Source organism: Podarcis tiliguerta (genome assembly GCF_965153285.1).
Source record: "Podarcis tiliguerta genome assembly, chromosome: 4".
Classification (NCBI taxonomy): Eukaryota; Metazoa; Chordata; class Lepidosauria; order Squamata; family Lacertidae; genus Podarcis; species Podarcis tiliguerta.
Window position 1 is genome coordinate 6,152,046 of NC_139537.1, and position 18,700 is coordinate 6,170,745.

General features: G+C 47.5%; 1 protein-coding gene across 1 annotated transcript; it reads left to right on the forward strand.

Moving 5' to 3' along the window:
• Positions 1 to 879: 879 nt before the first annotated feature.
• Positions 880 to 18,511, forward strand: LOC310675745 (dicarboxylate carrier UCP2). The gene is made up of 8 exons (XM_083436793.1): positions 880 to 1,035; positions 4,011 to 4,165; positions 9,298 to 9,533; positions 10,983 to 11,190; positions 12,421 to 12,615; positions 13,107 to 13,208; positions 14,140 to 14,320; positions 16,931 to 18,511. The coding sequence occupies exons 3-8, from the start codon at positions 9,408 to 9,410 to the stop codon at positions 17,043 to 17,045; spliced, it is 927 nt and encodes a 308-aa protein (XP_083292919.1). The 5' UTR covers positions 880 to 1,035; positions 4,011 to 4,165; positions 9,298 to 9,407; the 3' UTR covers positions 17,046 to 18,511.
• Positions 18,512 to 18,700: the final 189 nt, after the last annotated feature.

The window sequence follows — 18,700 nt, forward strand, 5'->3', positions numbered from 1 at the left end:
TGTTGTTTAGTCGTTTAGTTGTGTCCGACTCTTCGTGACCCCCTGGACCAGAGCACGCCAGGCACTCCTGTCTTCCACTGCCTCCCACAGTTCGGTCAAACTCATGCTGGTAGCTTCCAGAACACTGTCCCACCATCTCGCCCTCTGTCGTCCCCTTCTCCTTGTGCCCTCCATCTTTCCCAACATCAGGGTCTTTTCCAGGGAGTCTTCTCTTCTCATGAGGTGGTCAAAGTCTTGGAGCCTCAGCTTCAGGATCTGTCCTTCCAGCGAGCACTCAGGGCTGATTTCCTTCAGAATGGATGCATTTGATCTTCTTGCAGTCCATGGGACTCTCAAGAGTCTCCTCCAGCACCTTAATTCAAAAGCATCTATTCTTTGGCGATCAGCCTTCTTTAGGGTCCAGCTCTCACTTCCATAACATCACTACTGGGAAATCCAGAGCTTTAACTATAGACACAACAAAGCATCAAACTTTTTTTTAAAAAAACACACAAATATCCTATATGAGCAACAAACAAACAAACATATCAAGAGAAACCAATAATAACAATAGTAATAAACAGTTTGCAGTTATGCCCAAATTAAAATAACTGCCGGCCCCAACTCAACACCAAACATAGCACAAACCACCAGCTTGCAGTCCAGGGGACTCTCAAGCGTCTCCTCCAGCACCAGAATTCAAAAGAGCTTGTTTAGCTTATGCGTAAATCATGCGTGCGCCCTGGGGCTTTGCTCGGCGCCCAACCGGTTCCTCCTCTGCTCCCGGCGGGCTGGATCCTGCGGGCGCTTGGGCTCCGCGCGTGCGGAGGGGCGCGGACCGGCAAGCGGGCGGGTTGGGGGCGCGGCCAGCGGGCAGGAGGCGGCGCCGGAGGCGGTATAAAGAGGCGGCCGCTCCTGCCTCGCTCTGCCTTCGCTCGCCCGGCTTCTCCATCGCCCTTCCGTGCGCCTCCATCACCGCCGCCGCATCTGGGCGCTCGCTGCCGACAGCCGCCTCTGCTTCCCTCGCGGGTGTTTTGTTCTCCCCCTCGGTATAAGGTGAGGGGGTGGCTGGGTGGGGGGTTATTTGGGTGGGGTGGTCCTTTTCCCTTCTACCCGCTCCAACCTGCTCCTATGGGTGGGGTTTCGTCTCCAGGGTCCCCTTGATACCCGGGGATGTGTTTTCTTCTCATCCATTCATTCATCTTCCTTTGCGCTCCCCAAATCCTTTTTCATCACCCCCTTCCTGCCGCCGCCTTTATTCTGCCTGCCTGGCTGCAAGCATCTCTGTGCGCCTTTGTTAGGGGGCTGGCCTGGCCTCCCCAAAAGCTTTACGCGTATATATTGATAATTATTTGTGTGTGTGTGTTGTAAATCGCTTTGACATTATCTGCGCAATTGAGATGTACAAGTATTTTAGGTGTATACTTGTACATCTGTTTTTTAAAAAAAACACCAAAATTTTTATCGAGTTTTCCATTTTTCATTACACAAATCCATAACATAAAACATTGCTCAAGCAAAGCATCCACCGCCTTCCCTTCCTCTTTCTGACTTCCCAGCATCTTTACAAATTATAGCCACTTTTTTACCTTATATCTTCTTTTGATACTTGCACATCTCAGTTGCACAGAAAATATCAAAGCAATTTGCAGCACACACAAACAATAATCACACACATAATAATGATAATTAATAATTAGTTTTTATGCCGCCCATCTGACGGGTTGCCCCAGCCTCTCTGGGCTGCTCCCAACAAAGTAATAAAAACATTGAAACATCAACCATTAGAGATTTCCTTGAGCAGGGCTGCCTACATAAAAACCACATAGAACTGTAAAGTTATTTATTTTTATATGCAACTTTTTTCGCTCCACGGAGCTCAAGGGGGTGTTCTTGGCTCTCCCCTCCCTCCTCATTTAATCCCCAAAACAACCAGGTGAGGGGGGGCTGGGCTGAGAGCAGAAAAGGACTGGCCCAAGGTCACCCTTCGTGGCCAAAGCGGGGGATTCAAACCCGGGTCTCCCAGGTCCTAGTCCAGGAGTAAGCAACCTTTTTCAGCCGTGGGCCAGTCCACCGTCCTTCAGACTATGCCGTGGGCTGGACTATATTTTGAAAAAATAAATAAATGGACTAATTCCTATACCCCACAAATAACCCAGAGATGCATTTTAAATAAAAGCACACCTTCTACTCATGTAAAAACACCAGGCAGGCCCCACAAATAACCCAGAGATGCATTTTAAATAAAAGCACACATTCTACTCATGTAAAAACACTGATTCCCAGACCGTCCCCGGATTTAGAAGGCAACTGGGCTGGATCCGGCCCCTGGGCCTTAGTTTGCCTACCCCTGTGACCTAGTCTGATACTCTAACCCAAAGGTTTTCAACCTTTTTGAGTCTGTGACTCCCTTGACCCACTGTGTTCTTTCTGCGACATCCCTGTGGGGCTCAGGAACCCAGTTAGGTCCCCGCTTTCCTGCAGAGCTGGCAGCCCCTCACCCCTTTTCTAGCACCCTCCCTTCTGGGGGGTTCCCTCAGCCTCCTCTCCTCTCCCCTCTCCTTGTGAGTCCTCTGGGTATCTGCTGCGGCCATCCCTGTTCTCTGAGCTGCCCCCGTCCTCACCCCAAAGAGAGGCGCCCCCTCACACTGCCCCACAGGGCACTGGGACTTGTCCGTCCATTCCCCAAAGCAAAGACTGGCTGGGCTTCCTCTGCCCGCTTGCTTGCTTACTCCGAGGCCACCTCAGCTCCCGGCAACCAGCACGCCCTGGCCAGCGCCAGAGCCACCATTTGCATATGGAGCTTGTAGCCAGGGCTGCTGTAATAAACAGCTGCGCAAGCCTTTGGGAGGCAGAGATGGGCATCAGAGGAGGGAGAGAAGAAAGGAACGAGGCACAGAGGGACAGTGTTGCCCATGGCATCCCGACCAGTTGAAGACCACTGCTCTAACCACTACACTGCACTGCTTATAGCTATCACCATTTTCTTCTTCTTCTGCATATAAGGCTTTCTCCCTGAGCAAGGAGAAAATTTGGTGAAACAATCCCTGAACCAAATCGCCCTCATCTTTGGCGCTTGCATCTCTCAAAATTTTGGCACTTGCCCCTTTCCCCTTTTCCAAATCTGTTACTTTTTTTTTTTAAGCAATTGATTCTAACTTTTGTTCCTTGCAAATTACCAGATCCATCTGCAACCCTGGAGGGGGAGAGGAGGGTGACTCAAAAGTTCTCTCCTTGGCTAAAAAAAAAAAAGCTACAGTTCTACCTACCTCGGAAAGCTTGCCAGTTAATTTTATTTTCCGTGTTGCCAATGGAAAGAGGCTTAGCAAAGCTTGCTGGGGCCTGTTTTACGCCTCTTTTCATTGGGACTCATTATAGATTACGGCCTTGTTTGGTGGAGATCTGCAAGATCTTGTTGCCTTCCTCCCTGGTGTATTAAAGCCTGGATAGCTCAGTTGGTTAGACCATGGTGCTGATAACACCAAGGTTGCAGGTTCGATCCCTGTATGGACCAGCTGCATATTCCTGCATTGCAGGGGGTTGGACTAGATGACCCTTAGGGTCCCTTCCAACTCTACAGTTCTGTGATTCTGTGAAAGCATGGCTAGCACAGGTGTGCGCCGGTCTTGCAAAAAGAGGATTCCCTTCCGCAACGGCGATTGCAATGCTTCTTGCTGATACATGTCCTGTTGTTGCAAAGTTCACCTGAACGGTTTTTACCTGGGTGCTGCTTTGCATCGGTGGACTTGAAGATGACTCTTGTTTTTCCCCGGTGCTTCTGCAATTATTGGGTGCCAGTCTAAACCGGTTCTGTCTTTGCGGATTGCTGGACTCCGGTGAGCTGTGAATTAGAAGCTGTTGGCGTCTAATGCAAATCTGAGGTGTGGCAAGGCCTGATAAGGGTTTAGCGTTGGCAGGCTGGCATCTGAGAAGTCGGCTGCTCTCTGGCATCCTTCTATAATCCTGACAACCTCAAGCTGAGCTGTTGCCCCAGTTTCTCAGACAGCTTCTCCTCTGTTCTTTTTTCGCAGGATAAATAGTATGATTATTAGGTGTCGTCTTTCAAACCGTCTTTCTATGGAAAGTAAAGGGACTCAGACTGTGGTGGTCCTGAGCAACTTTGACGAACGGGACACCTTTAGAGAATCCTGATCGACCTGCCGGCATCCTGAAATACTTGAATAAGGTGAGGATGGCTTCTCACAAGTGTGGGGAAATAAGTGTGGGGAAATAAGGGTGCTGCTCTTCCGAAACATTTGAGTTTTTGAATAAGCTTTAAGTTTCTAGTCCTGTTTGGTTGTAAAGATACACTTGGAAATACATGGAAGAAATCTCAAAAACGGTAGAGGGCTTGCTTTAATGAGACTTCTGGGGGATACTTGGTACAGTGGTACCTCGGGTTACATACGCTTCAGGTTACAGACTCCGCTAACCCAAAAATAGTACCTCGGATTAAGAACTTTGCTTCAGGATGAGAACAGAAATCGTGCTCCGGCAGCACGGCAGCAGCAGGAGACCCCATTAGCTAAAGTGGTGCTTCAGGTTAAGAACAGTTTCAGGTTAAGAACGAACATCCAGAATGAATTAAGTTCTTAACCCGAGGTACCATCATACAGAGAGAAAAAACTTAGAATCCTCTCTATCTGGGACTTGCCAAACTGACAATTCAGAAGTCTATGTATTCTGCAGTGTAGTTCTAGGTATATTAACTTCCTGCCAACCTAGCAGTTTGAAAGCACGTCAAAGTGCAAGTAGATAAATAGGTACCGCTCCGGCGGGAACGTAAACGGTGTTTCCGTGTGCTGCTCTGGTTCACCAGAAGTCATGCTGGCCACATGACCCAGAAGCTGTACGCCGGCTCCCTCGGCCACTAAAGCGAGATGAGCGTCGCAACCCCAGAGTCGGCCACGACTGGACCTAATGGTCAGGGGTCCCTTTACCTTTAGGTATATTAACTGCATTTATATCTGACCACGTTGGTTCTCAATATATTGCACAAGTTGCAGAAATTGGTTTTGGTTCCTGAGAATTCTGAAAACAGCATTCCTGTAGGTCTGGAAATGTACAGACAGCCACCTGTTTTAATCTAGCTGGCTTCTAGCTCAGCTTCTGGAGATTTTCCGTTGGTGTGGGATGAGATTTAATTCTCCCAGAAGGGCTCTCATTGCCCTGCATAACCCCACTTCTCTTCCCAAGTAGCAGAATAACTTAAGGAAACATTTGCTTGCTCTTTCCATAATGTGTACAGGATGAAAGGAAAATTCCTTGGCATATGATTAGCTTGGTGTCGCTAATCTGTTTACACCTTGCTTGCTTGCAAACCATGTTGGGGTTTTTTGCCCTCAAAATTTCACCATAACGATACAATCTCTGGCTCTGATCATTAAGCCAGTTTTCTTCCAGCCAATTCTGCCAGGCCAAGTTATATCGGTCTCTCAGCAAAACACTGGCACTTTTGCAAATTGACAAAGCCGCCTCCTCAAGTACTTAACAAGCAATAACTGCCAAAAATCTTGTTTGCAGTCGCTGATGGGTTTGACCATCCCTGTGCTGCAGAAGCAGTTGCAAGAAAATAAATATTTCGGGAGTCATCAGAGTACCCGTTGCAGAAGTTGCGTTTCCCCCCAAAACTTGGGCTTCCTGTTCCTCTGAATGCATCAATTTGCTTCCACCAAACATACATTTTTAAAAAATCCATGGTGTGGGTATACCTCACCACAGAGCAGCCTTTGCCATCTGGGTGTTTGGGACTACAACTCCCATCACCCTCAGCAAGTACGATGCATGGAGATGGAGCTGTCTGGGCTGATGGGAGTGATAATCCAAAACATCTGGATGGCACCAGGTTGCCAAGTGCTTTTGGAGAGTTTATTTCAAGATAGTCACAATACTGGGCTTTTATTTAAAAATCACGCACTTGCGCTGCATCATGGGATAGGGAGAACACTGGAGCCTAAGGCACCATTATTGTGCTATAAAGGTGCCAAGCTCAGATCTCTATGTTCTAATTCACCTGCCTCTGCGATAATGAACCCTCGTCATTCCAGGATATTGCAGGCACCATCTCATTGTAAGATGCACTTTTGAGCTCATTTCTTATTTTCACCCATGCAATACCAGAGTGAGAGTTGTAAAACTATATATTCCATTCTGTATTGCACCAGTCGGGTGATATAGAAAGACGGGGAGGAAGAAAGTGGAGGGGGTGAACAAACTCCGGTTTGCCATGGGGGAAGGCTGTTCTGTGATTTCCTTAATGGCCAAAATCTGGGGAGGGTATCTGAAATATACTCAGAGTCGAGAGTGGATTTCATGCTCTTTATTCAGCTCATAGTGGTGAGGAGGAATGGAAGTTCCCCCAAAGTGTCTGCTTTATATACATTATTTACACAATGGGCCCCACATGATTGGCTAATTCTGGGATTCACCTGTAGGCCAATCAGGTTGCGGATTCGCTTCCACCTGGAGCTGGATTGGGTGGCTCCTGTGGACCAATCAGGCTGCTGCATTCTGGAGCCTATTGTTCTAGGACCAATCAGACTGTTGCATTTTGGATCCTATTCAACTCAATACATAACAGTATCCTTGTTGAGATTGAGGGCCTCATAACTTCCTGGGGGCCACATGCCAGCAGCAGAGGGGGAAGCAGAAGTTGCGATGATGGATGTGACAATAATAAGGTTGCGTTTCAGCCGAGCGAAAACTGTTGAGATGGGAGCAGATGGTGGGTTGGTTAGGCTTGCAGCCTGAGCTTCCTAGATAAAGGCTAATAAAGGATAAATTGCATCCACTCCCAGGCTCTCCAATTAGGCTGCTCAGCGAGAAAGCTGTCAAATGACATGGGTGGGCTGTCCCTGCTTCCCACGCGCAAAGTGTGATTCAGCCGGGTTCCTGTTATCGCTGACTCAGTCCAGGCAGTAAATAGAAAAGGGAACTTCGGCAAAGGTCATTGCAGCAGAGTCCATCTCCTTGCTAGCAACCAGGCTTCTGTTGCAGCATTTTGAGGCAGCATTCGGGTGCGGCTGCTTTTACCTGGGCGGACTGGAGTCTTATCTCTATTATCTGGAGATGGCTTCTTCTTATCAGATTTTCAGACCTGTGAATCGAAGGTCAGCAGGCCAAAGTTCCTTGCCTGAGTGCCTTTTTTATTCTTCTTTTTGCATATGTCTCAGATGCATCTTCTTCACTCTCCACGTTTAGGACGGCCAGATTTGTATCCTGGCTGTCTGCAATTTGGATGCAAACCAAATTGTCCCTGTTTTTTTGTGTTGAATATGTGCTGTGTGGTAATTTATGGACCTGACAGGTATCTAAAGCCATTTGCACATAACAAAGTATGTATTTTATCAAAGTAATTGATACAGAGATGAGCAAACCAGTGGTAATTTAGGGAGCAGGCTAGCAGGCGCGGCCCATGACTTACATCACAGGAGCCTTCACAACACGAAACACTGTTGCTGTATGTAGGTTTTATTGTTTTTTATCATATATTTTGGAAATATACATCCAGTTTTTTCCTTTAAAGTTTTTTGGGGGCCCGCAAGAGAGCAGGGCCCTAAGCTATAGCTTGTTTAGCTTATATGTAAATCTGGCACTGAAGGAGCGTCTCCACCCCCATCGTTCTGCCCGGACACTGGGGTCCAGCGCTGAGGGCCTCCTGGCAGTTCCCTCGCTGCAAGAAGCCAAGTTACAGCGAACCAGGCAGAGGGCCTTCTCGGTGGTGGCACCCTCCCTGTGGAACACCCTCCCACCAGATGTCAAAAGATAAACAACTACCAGACTTTTAGAAGACATCTGAAGGCAGCCCTGGTTAGGGAAGCTTTTAATGTTTAACAGACCACTGTATTTTAACATTTTGTTGGAAGCCGCCCAGAGTGGCTGGGGAAACCTAGCCAGATGGGCGGGGTATTAATAATAATAATAATAATAATAATAATAATAATAATAATAATAATAATTTATTTTATTATGGCACTGTACTGACTCCATCGCTCTAGAGGCTGCAATGCTTTCTAATACCAGTTGCTGAGCTATTCTGGATTAGATTAGACACAATAGTTGAGCTTTCTTAAGGAAATTTGCCAAAAAAACCCAAGACTTCCGATATGGGTTTCCCCAGACATTTTAGCCGATTATAGAAAATTCCGCACGGACACTGTTTTTGACGGACGAATCATGGATACGTCCGTACGTCTGGCAGCCCTAGTTCTGTTACTGTGGAGGAGACAGGAAGCTTTTGCTTCTGTTCTAGATTAATTGCAGATTGTTGTGTTGTTCAGTCTTGACAAACAGTGATTAAAATTAACTGTGCCTTGATCGAAACTTCGAACCGTCATTTAGGAAGGTGGCTTTTCAGAAAGCGTCATGAAGATGAACCACAGTTTAGGGAGTGGACAGCATGCTGAACTCTTAACCTAAATAGGAAGCCTTGAATCTTATCGCGTATCAGAGGAGGCGAGGATCAGGAATAGTGAGTGAGCCCAGGCAGCAACTAGGTTGGTTCTGTTATCTCCAAATCAGCCGAGACAGCAGGATTTCCCAAAGTTGGGTCTTGAGCTGTTTTTGGACTACAACTCCCCTCCTCCCTGACCACTGGTCCTGCTAGCTAGGGATGATGGGAGTTGTAGTCCAATAACAACTGCTGCCCTCACTTTTAGAAGACATCTGAAGGCAGCCCTGTTTAGGGAAGTTTTTAATGTTTGATGTTTTGTCGCCTTATTATTATTATTCTGTTGGGAGCCTCCCAGAGTGGCTGGGGAAACCCAGCCAGATGGGTGGGGTATAAATTAATAATAATAATAATAATAATAATAATAATAATAATAATAATTTATTTATACCCCGCCCTTCCTGACCCAAGAACCGGGCTCAGGGCAGCTAACAACAAATTTAAAACACTTAATTATAAAAGCAGCATGAAATACAGTATAAAAACATGAATGACAATAAAATTCAAAAATCAATTTAGGGGAAATAAGCATTAGATAATCCCCAGGGCTAGCTGGCTGAATTGGTCCTACTTGGGCCAGCGAGGAGGCCAGGGGAGAATTAGCTGTGGAGTCTCAGAGCGGCTGAATTCAAATTAAAGGCCAGGCGGAATAGCTCTGTCTTACAGGCCCGGCGGAAGGAGGTTAAATCCTGCAGGGCCCTAGTCTCATGGGACAGAGCATTCCACCAGGTCGGAGCCATCACTGAAAAGGCCCTGGCCCTGGTGGAGGATAGTCTGGCTTCCTTAGCGCCCGGGACCTCTAAACTATGGTTATTATATTATTCCATGTCTTGCACCTGGATTTTGAGGGTGTCTTCTCTTCTCCCCAGACAGGGGCAGAGTTCATTGGTCTTGTCCACTTCCTACATCGGCACCCAGCAGCGACCCTCGCTGCTTCCTTCATCTCCTCCGAAAAAAACAGGCGTGAGGCTGGTTTAAAATGGTTGGATTCAAGCCCACCGACGTCCCTCCGACGGCTGCTGTGAAGTTCGTTGGAGCCGGGACGGCTGCCTGCATTGCAGACCTGATCACCTTCCCCCTGGACACGGCTAAAGTCCGGCTGCAGGTGAGCCCCGGCAGATAGCACACCAGAGGTCGACTTTCCATGTCATCTCCTACTATGCCTTTGTGGGCAGGGAGTAGCTCCCAAGTTATGTTCCGGCACCCTGAATTAACGGTGCCCACTGTCCGCTTGGGAACAGCTGATAAGGGATTTTTGCAACACCCGTTATCGGTGAGATCAGTGTCATGTATGTTAAACTGGTGGGAACCAGCATAAGAGGAACTTGTTGTTGTTGTTGTTTAGTCGTGTCCGACTCTTCGTGACCCCCTGGACCAGAGCACGCCAGGCACTCCTGTCTTCCACTGCCTCCCACAGTTTGGTCAAACACTGTCCAACCATCTCATCCTCCGTCGTCCCCTTCTCCTTGGGCCCTCCATCTTCCCCAACATCAGGGTCTTTTCCAGGGAGTCTTCTCTTCTCATGAGGTGGCCAAAGTCTTGGAGCCTCAGCTTCAGGATCTGTCCTTCCAGTGAGCACTCAGGGCTGATTTCCTTCAGAATGGAGAGGTTTGATTTTCTTGCGGTCCATGGGACTCTCAAGATTCTCCTCCAGCACCAGAATTCAAAAGCATCACTTCTTTGGCCATCAGCCTTCTTTATGGTCCAGCTCTCACTTCCATACATCACTACTGGGAAAACCAGAGCTTTAACTAGACAGACCTTTGTTGGCAAGGTGATGTCTCTGCTTTTTAAGATGCTGTCTAGGTTAAGAGGAACTTAACACTCTGTTAAAAGTGAAAAACAGAGCCAGTTAAGATACAAGGAGGGCTCTGCATGTATAGTAAAAAAAAAATGGGTTGAGGAAATGTTTTCAAGGTCCGCAGTTAGATGGAGAGATGAGGCAATGGGTGGCAGAAGCGTGTTGGCCGGAGGATGAATAGCTAAGATGGCATATATATCATTCCATTATAGAGTGTGTCTCCATGAAAGGTCTTGCAGGCTGTTTGGACTCTGTCCTGCAATGCACTGCTGAACAAAGCCTGACCAGCTGAGAATTTGGTGTGAGCCTCCGTACTTGAGCCCCCAAGCGACGTTTCCCCCGCACAGCCCAGAACTCCCCTTTCCTTTGCGAAGGAGAAGCCCTGCTGCAGGCTTGTGCTAGGAAGCCCCTCCAGGGAGTCGTATATAACCCTGCAGGGAAATCGGCTAAGTCAGCTGGCATCTGGCATCCAGAAGTCAAGGTTAGGCAGCAACTTTGGTGTCAGAAGTGGGACGCTCGTCGCCGAACACCTACCAAAACAAGCGGCGTGTGCGCAATTTGCTGGACTTATGTGCAGGAGATCTTCCTGGCTGGCAAAGCCCCCTTGTAGGGAAAAAGGAGTGTTTGCTTGTTGAACCTGGGATAAAGTAGCACCAGAATGTTGCTTCTGAGCTCAGGCAGGCAGGCTCCAGTTCACTCTTCAGTTTCTTCATCCTCTCTCTCTCTCTCTCTCTCTCTTCTCCTCCTGAGCAGATCCAAGGGGAGAACAAGGTGGCTGTGGAAGCCAGGACGGCGCAGTACAGAGGGGTCTTTGGCACCATGGCGACGATGGTGAAGAACGAGGGGCCCCGGAGCCTCTACAACGGGCTGGTGGCCGGCCTGCAGCGCCAGATGAGCTTTGCCTCTGTCCGCATCGGGCTGTACGATTCGGTGAAGCATTTCTACACCAAAGGCTCTGAGCGTAAGTGGGCTTGGGCCTCTGGGGCCAAGGATCGTGGAGTTGGGAGGGGGACCCTCAAAGGCCATCTAGTCCAGCCCTCTGCAGTGCAGGGACCGCAGCTACGGAATCCCTGACGGAAGAACCTGAAGGCCAGCAGTGGGGCAGGAAAGGGTGGCGGGAAGATTCAAGGGCAATCGAAGAAACATTTAAACATTTCAGTGTGGTATAGTATATAACCTTCAGGAGGTCTAAATTTCTTGCTGAGGCTCTACAAATCTGTGCTATAAAAATTAAAGGGGGTATGGGAAGTGATTTATCATTTAAAGCTCAAGGAGAATAAATGTAAATCACTGTGGTTGTTGTTGTTATTGCTCTCATTTTCATGTGTGTAATAGCTGTTTGTTAAAACACAATAAACCGACTTCCAGAACGGATTGTTTGAGAACCAAGGTACCACTGGACTATAACTTAGTACAGTGATCCCTTGGTTCTCAAACTTAATTCGTTCCGGAAGCCCATTCCAAAACCAAAGCATTCCAAAACCAAGGCGGCTTTCCCATAGAAAGCAACGCAAAACGGATTAATCCGTTCCAGACTTTAAAAAACAATCCCTAAAACAGCAATTTAACATGGATTTTACTCTCTAATGAGACCGTTGATCCATAAAATGAAAGCAATAAACTATGTACTGCAGTCACACAATCAATCAATCAGTAGCTAAACTGGGTTCCACACAGTCACACAAAAAAGAGAGCTGCAAAAACGCAAAATAAATAGCAAAAACAGGCAGACCTCAGCATAACACTCAAAACAGAGCACTTCCGGCTTCCGGAAAAAGTTCGCAAACTGGAACACTTAGCTTCCGGGTTTGCTGTTTTTGGGTTCCACGTTGTTTGAGTACCAAGGCGTTTGAGAACCAAGGCGCCACTGTAGTATAGTGGGGGGGAAATTGGCTATACAACCAGAAACAATATATCTAAGCCTCTCTTCCAGAGCGCTGGCTATTCTTCTACAGTTCTCTACGACTTTTTGTCGTGAACAACTCTGTGACAAATAGGAAAGATCAGCAACGAGGTTCTTTGGGTCGATAAGGAGTTTGTTTGCCTCCAATTAGGCCTAATATAAATGAGATTACCTGGCCACCTCTCAGTGACTTTGTACACTTACGGTACACGTGAAAGAGGCTCGTTTATAATCCTATTTTGGGGATGAATCCTGTTCTCATGGGGCTGCCTTCTCTGATTTTGGCAGATGCTGGTATCGGCAGCCGACTTCTCGCTGGCTGCACCACCGGAGCGATGGCTGTGGCCGTGGCCCAGCCGACTGATGTGGTCAAAGTGAGATTCCAAGCCCAAGCCCGGATGGAGGGCGGCCGGCGGTACCAAGGGACTCTCGACGCCTACAAGACCATCGCGAGAGAGGAAGGGCTTCGAGGCCTCTGGAAAGGTCAGTAAATTTGGGTTTTGGCAAAGGGGGAACCGACGCTTCCAAAATCCTCCAAGCCATTATTATTTCGCTTATTGCATTTATATCCCATATTGTGGTGTAACACAACGGCGCTGCAATGTAGGCCAAGGCCACCCAGTGAGTTTTGTGGCCGAGTGAGGAATTGAACCCTGATCTCCCCCAGGTCCAAGTCCAGTGCTCTGAGCACTATATCACAGTGGCTCAATTCAGAGCAGCTAACTCATGACCTGTTACAAAAAGATCTCGCCTTGGTGCTTCTTTCGCTTTGTTGTTTTTTTTTTAAAAAAATCTGTTTTACAATTTAAAATATTAAACAACCTTAAAATATCAACGACTTTCCTTGGTTCATTTTGCATAACATGAATCCCTGCATATTTTACATAAACTAAACCATTCAGTTTTCCATTATTAATCCATCAAAACTTACACTGTTGAATTTATCAAATGATTTTTGCTTCCGCTTTGTCTAGGTACCTCCCCTAATATAACCCGGAACGCGCTTGTGAATTGCGCTGAGCTAGTGACCTACGACCTGATCAAGGATGCTCTGCTCAAGTACAACCTCATGACAGGTGAGGACCGATGGACAGGACCGGGCTGTTGCTTGAAGGAGCTCCTGGCTTTTGAGATGCATGGAGGGTCCACCTCTTGCGAGGTTCCTACAAATGTCGCCCGTGCTGTGGTGGATCCTTACCGTGGATCACCAAAGGGTTCTGGCAGTCTAATATCACCATGTAAAATTGCATAGTGCTGCTTATCTCTTTGACATCTGCTGGGAGGGTGTTCCACAGGGCGGGCGCCACCACCAAGAAGGCCCTCTGCCTGGTTCCCTGTAACTTGGCTTCTCGCAGTGAGGGAACCACCAGAAGGCCCTCAGAGCTGGACCTCAGTGTCTGGGCAGAATGATGGGGGTGGAGACGCTCCTTCAGGTATACTGGACTTGCATTATTAAGCCAGCATTGTCCATTTGCAAGCAAGTTTTGATTTTTTATATATATTTATCAATCAGGCGGAAGGAAAACGATTTTTTTTTAAAGAAAACCTTTTATTGGATGGGAGAGGAACCTGGGAAGGAAGCTGAATAAACCTGCCAGGGTGTATTTCAGGACAAAGGCAATGGCGTGAGTTCGCCTGCAGCTAACTTCAATGTCACAAATAGAAAAAAGACAGTCACGGAACTGAGAAATTGCACAAAACAAATGAAAAACCTAAAATAGAGCAAAACCTTTAACGAAGAAAATTAGGTTTTTTCTCATTTTTCCCCTTAAGCTTTTTGATTTTTATTATTTACCTGATTTCCACAAGATATTTATAGTCGATTACTTCTTGTTCCAGGGATTTTCACGGTATTTCGTTTGTTTTGTGCAACTTCCACGTCACGAGCTTTCGGCTTTAGCTTTTTCGTGTTGTTGTCCAGCCACATCTTCCGCAATGGCTCGTTTTGGGGCAGCGATTTGGTTTTCTTCCCGGCTCACAAGGCCTCCCTCCCGCTTGTCCTTGCAGACAACCTCCCTTGCCACTTCACCTCTGCGTTTGGAGCCGGATTCTGCACGACCGTCATCGCCTCCCCTGTCGACGTAGTGAAGACCAGATATATGAACTCTGCCCCCGGCCAATACGGAAGTGCCGTGAAGTGTGCCCTCGCCATGCTGCGAAAGGAGGGGCCCCTCGCCTTCTACAAAGGGTGAGTCTCCATCTCCCTTGACGGCCCCCACAGGGCAGGACGTTGGCGGGAGCTGGGAATTAGGGTGAGGCGACTGGGCTGTCCGCAACCATTTAGGGCTGGAGACCCCCGGGCAACGGAGGCCAGTGCCCCCGCCAGCCTCAACCCGCCTTCATCCAGCCCCTGCTGGCATGTCGTCTTCCTTGCAACCAGCCAGTGCCAGATTTACGTATAAGATAAACAAGCTATAGCTTAGAGCTCCACTCTCTTGCTCCCCCCCAAATAAAGGTAAAGGGAACCCTGACCATTAGGTCCAGTTGTGGCCGACTCTGGGGTTGCGGCACTCATCTCGCTTTACTGGCTGAGGGAGCCAGCGGATAGCTTCCGGGTCATGTGGCCAGCATGACTAAGCCGCTTCTGGCGAACCAGAGCAGCGTACGGAAACACCGTTTACCTTCCCGCTAGAGCGGTACCTATTTATCTACTTGCACTTTGACATGCTTTCGAACTGCTAGGTTGGCAGGAGCAGGGACCGAGCAACAGGAGCTCCCCCCATTGTGGGGATTTGAACCGCCGACCTTCTGATCAGCAAGCCCTAGGCTCTGTGGTTTAACCCAGAGTGCCACAAGCATCCCTCCCCCAAAATATACTACTACTTAATTGTATTTCAGTTCAACAATTACTTTGATAAAATACATATTTTGTTATGTGCAAATGGCTTTAGATACCTATTAAGTCCATCAATTACCATATAGCCCATGGGTAGGCAAACTAAGGCCCAGGGGCTGGATTCGGCCCAATCACCTTCCAAATCCAGCCCACGGATGGTCCGGTAATCAGCCTGTTTTTACATGAGTAGAATGTGCCCTTTTATTTAAAACACATCTCTGGGTTATTTGTGGGGCTTGCCTGGTGTTTTTACATGAGCAGGATGTGTGCTTTTGTTTAAAATGCACCTCTGGGTTATTTGTGGGACATAGGAATTCGTTCCTTACTATTTTTTCAAAATATAGTCTGGCCCCCCACAAGGTCTGAGGGACAGAGGACCGGTGCCCCCTGCTTAAAAAGTTTGCTGACCCCTGATATAGCATATATTCCACACAAAAAGCAGTGACAATTTGTTGTCGACAAAGGATAGCTGGACATATAAAGGGCCCCATTGCCTTCAGTAGCTTAGGGCCTCATCAGACCTAAATCTGGCCCTGCAACCAGCCCAGGGGGCGATTTCGCCTTTCAGCTTCCTCCTCCTCCTCAGTCTTGATGTTTCCCTTTGTACAATGTGGGAAACAGGAGGGCCATATTTTTCCATGCATAAGACAATTTTTTTCTTTTTTAAAAAAATGGCAAAAAATGGGGGTCTACAAGTGAAGATCTCACATAAATTATTTAATGCGTTAACACGAATAGAAGTTATAAATATTGCAGCTGGTTCATAAGGGCTTGCTATTACGACTGTAATGGAATTGAAATCAATACGGTTTTGGAACGCTGAAACAAAGTGAATCATCAAGCCGTCAATTCTAGCATGCGGCAGGCCACCTAAATTATATAATTTGGCACCTGAGTGATTTGCATTAGGGAATGGTATTTTAATTGGGCACTGTTATTACGAAGCCATCATTGGATTATTGTAATTGAAAAACAAATAAAAATTATTATCAACAATTGGGGGGGTGGCTTATACACGGATAGTGAATACGGGGGGGGGTGACTGGTATCAAGTGAAGGGAAATCTCCCCCCAAAAAAAGCTCAACAACTCAAGAAATATTGATTTATTAATTTTGGGTTAAAAAAAAAGTCTTACATATGGGGGCATCTTATACATGGAAAGATACAGTAGTTGGCTCTGCCTTTTATGGGCTCTGCTGCCACCTAGTGGCAGGCTACTTGCCTTCTGCCTTACCAGTCTCAATGGGTACCAGCCATCTTTGCCCATGGCTACCTGTACCTTGGGATCCATGCTCTGGGTTTTTTCAGTTGCCTCCCACGGCTGCAGATCCCTTGGCTGCCAAAGGCCGGCTATCCTTTGAATTGGGGAAGAAGATGCTCAGCTGAGCAACTTGCCACTCTTGAGATTTCTCTCCTGGTCAAATTTTTTGTTCCAACAGACCTTTGGGAACTGTCTTTTTTTTTTTTTTTTAATATATAAAAACATGAATAACAATAAAATTCAAAAATCAAAAATCAATTTAGGGGAAATAAGCATTAGATAATCCCCAGGGCTAGCTGGCTGAATTGGTCCTACTTGGGCCAGCGAGGAGGCCAGGGGAGAATTAGCTGTGGGGTCTCAGAGAGGGTGGTCTTCATAAAAGGGGAGGGGGAGGGAAGAGAAGGGAAGGGAAATAAAAGATCAGGCTGAATTCAAATTAAAGGCCAGGCAGAATAGCTCTGTCTTACAGGCCTGATGGAAGGAGGTTAAATCCTGCAGGGCCCTGGTCTCATGGGACAGAGCATTCCACCAGGTCGGGGCCATCACTGAGAAGGCCCTGGCCCTTTATACACAGTTTGCAATATAAAAAAAACAAAAATACATCTCTTAACAACAGAAGCAATAACAGGCTCTCCTCTCATTTTTCCATTTGTTCTAACGCCCGCTCTGTTTTTCTCCTTTTTCTCTCTCCGTCTCCCAGCTTCACGCCCTCGTTTTTGCGGCTGGGATCCTGGAACGTGGTGATGTTCGTGACCTACGAGCAGCTGAAGCGAGCCATGATGGCGGCCCGCGGATCGCGGGAGGCCCCCTTCTGAGCTAGCGGGCCGGCGCATTTCACAGATCTCGCGCATACACGCGCGCAACGGATCCTCGATTTAGATCTCCCCCTCGCAGAACCTTCTCCCTCGTCTTTTCTCCCTTATTATCATTTTTTTTAAACTACTCCTGTCTTAACGTTTATGCGGCTTCCGTTTCGTTACAAACAGAAGCTCCTGGCTGCTTTTACAAAGTGATTTGTTCTTAACGTGTTACGGTCCGGTCTACCTTTCCCCTTTTCAACTGCAGGACGCAAGTGCTTTATTAAGCTCTGAGGAATTCAGACCGCAGGGGCTCAACTTGCAAGAGAGCTCCCGTTCCCCTTTTCTATCTGTAACATCCGCAAAGAGTTATAAATTTGTGCTTTAGATATTCTATACTAGATAACGTCAGTTACCCCCGTTACGCAGGGCTGTGCTTTTTCCCCCAAGCAGAGATGCTTGGAATAATTCACAAGTGACTGGCCCAGCCTTGCCCCAGCCTGGCTTGGTTCCTGATGGGAGTTGTAGTCTAAAATAAATGGAGTGCACCAGGTTGGGGCAAGGCTGCGCTTGCTGCTTGCGGGTTGCTCTGACCAAGCAAGGTGCAGATTCCTGCCGGTTTATTTATAAAGTGCTGGCGATTTGCAAGCAGAGTTTGGGCTGCCTAGCAATCCTTCCGTTCTTTTGCATTTTAATAAACTTTTTTTAAAAAGTAGTTTATTCCGTGCAAGGATTGCTTCCAGTCTTAGAGCCCCCCAGAAGGGGAGAAAAAAACCCTCCGTGCTGTACGGTGTCTCCCCACTTTATAGGGAGTCGGCAAGGGACCCTTACCTTGCCTGTACAGTCACTGTGACTGCTTTGTCCCTCTTGAGCCAAAGTCAGTTTCAGGCAAACTGGGTTTTGTTTGGAAACCGTTACGCATCTCGCAAGGCTGTTGGCATAAGCCCTGTAGCTCCAGTTAATTGTGTGGCTGTCCCATTGGGCAGAGAGAAAAAACAGTAGACCTTTCCTAGGCTTCCCCAAAAGCCTGTATTTATTTTATTAGGGTTGCCTGTTTGCGACTTGGCAAACCCTCCTGGCCAGCAGTTCTGTCTCCTTGGCATCAAGCTTGCTGGCTGGTGGAGAGGGAATCTGGCACCCTCAGCCTCCTTGGATAAAGGCTTCTCCGGCAAACAGGAAACCTTTCCGGGTCCCAATCCACCAGCCCAGGTGGTCCTTGCAGTCTGCATTCTGTTCTGGGAAGCGACTCTCTCCTTTAGGATTTTCTGCAGAGCTTAATAAAACACCTTGTGTCTCGGTTAACGGTGCACAACTTTAAAAAACTTTCCAAGTAGAGAAAAATGCGTTGGGAGGCTTCTTGTGTGTTTTAATATTTCGGTGGCCCTGTCTGTGATGGTGGAAAGCGGCGGTGGATTTTTATTTTAAGCTCCTTTTTGTGTTGTGCATGACTTGTTTTTTAAAAATAAAGCTAAAGTACAAAGCTGCCCCTGCGCTCGTTCCTGCAGCGTCTCTTTGGGTTTTTCCATCGTGGGTGCATATCTGATTCCACAAGGCGGCTCAAATTGACCAAGCAAATGTGGAATACCTCCCCCTGGCCCATGGACCAGTTTCTGATGTGGGAAGAGAGATCTGCAGGTGGAACAACCTTCAAGTGGTACCTTGGTTCTCAAACT

Excerpts from the sequence above, each read along its gene's own strand:
- LOC310675745 (XM_083436793.1), top strand. The coding sequence starts at position 9,408 with ATGGTTGGATTCAAGCCCACCGACGTCCCTCCGACGGCTGCTGTGAAG. Across the intron at positions 11,191-12,420 it reads CTACACCAAAGGCTCTGAGC|ATGCTGGTATCGGCAGCCGA; the intron begins GTAAGTGGGCTT and ends TGATTTTGGCAG. Across the intron at positions 13,209-14,139 it reads CAAGTACAACCTCATGACAG|ACAACCTCCCTTGCCACTTC; the intron begins GTGAGGACCGAT and ends TTGTCCTTGCAG.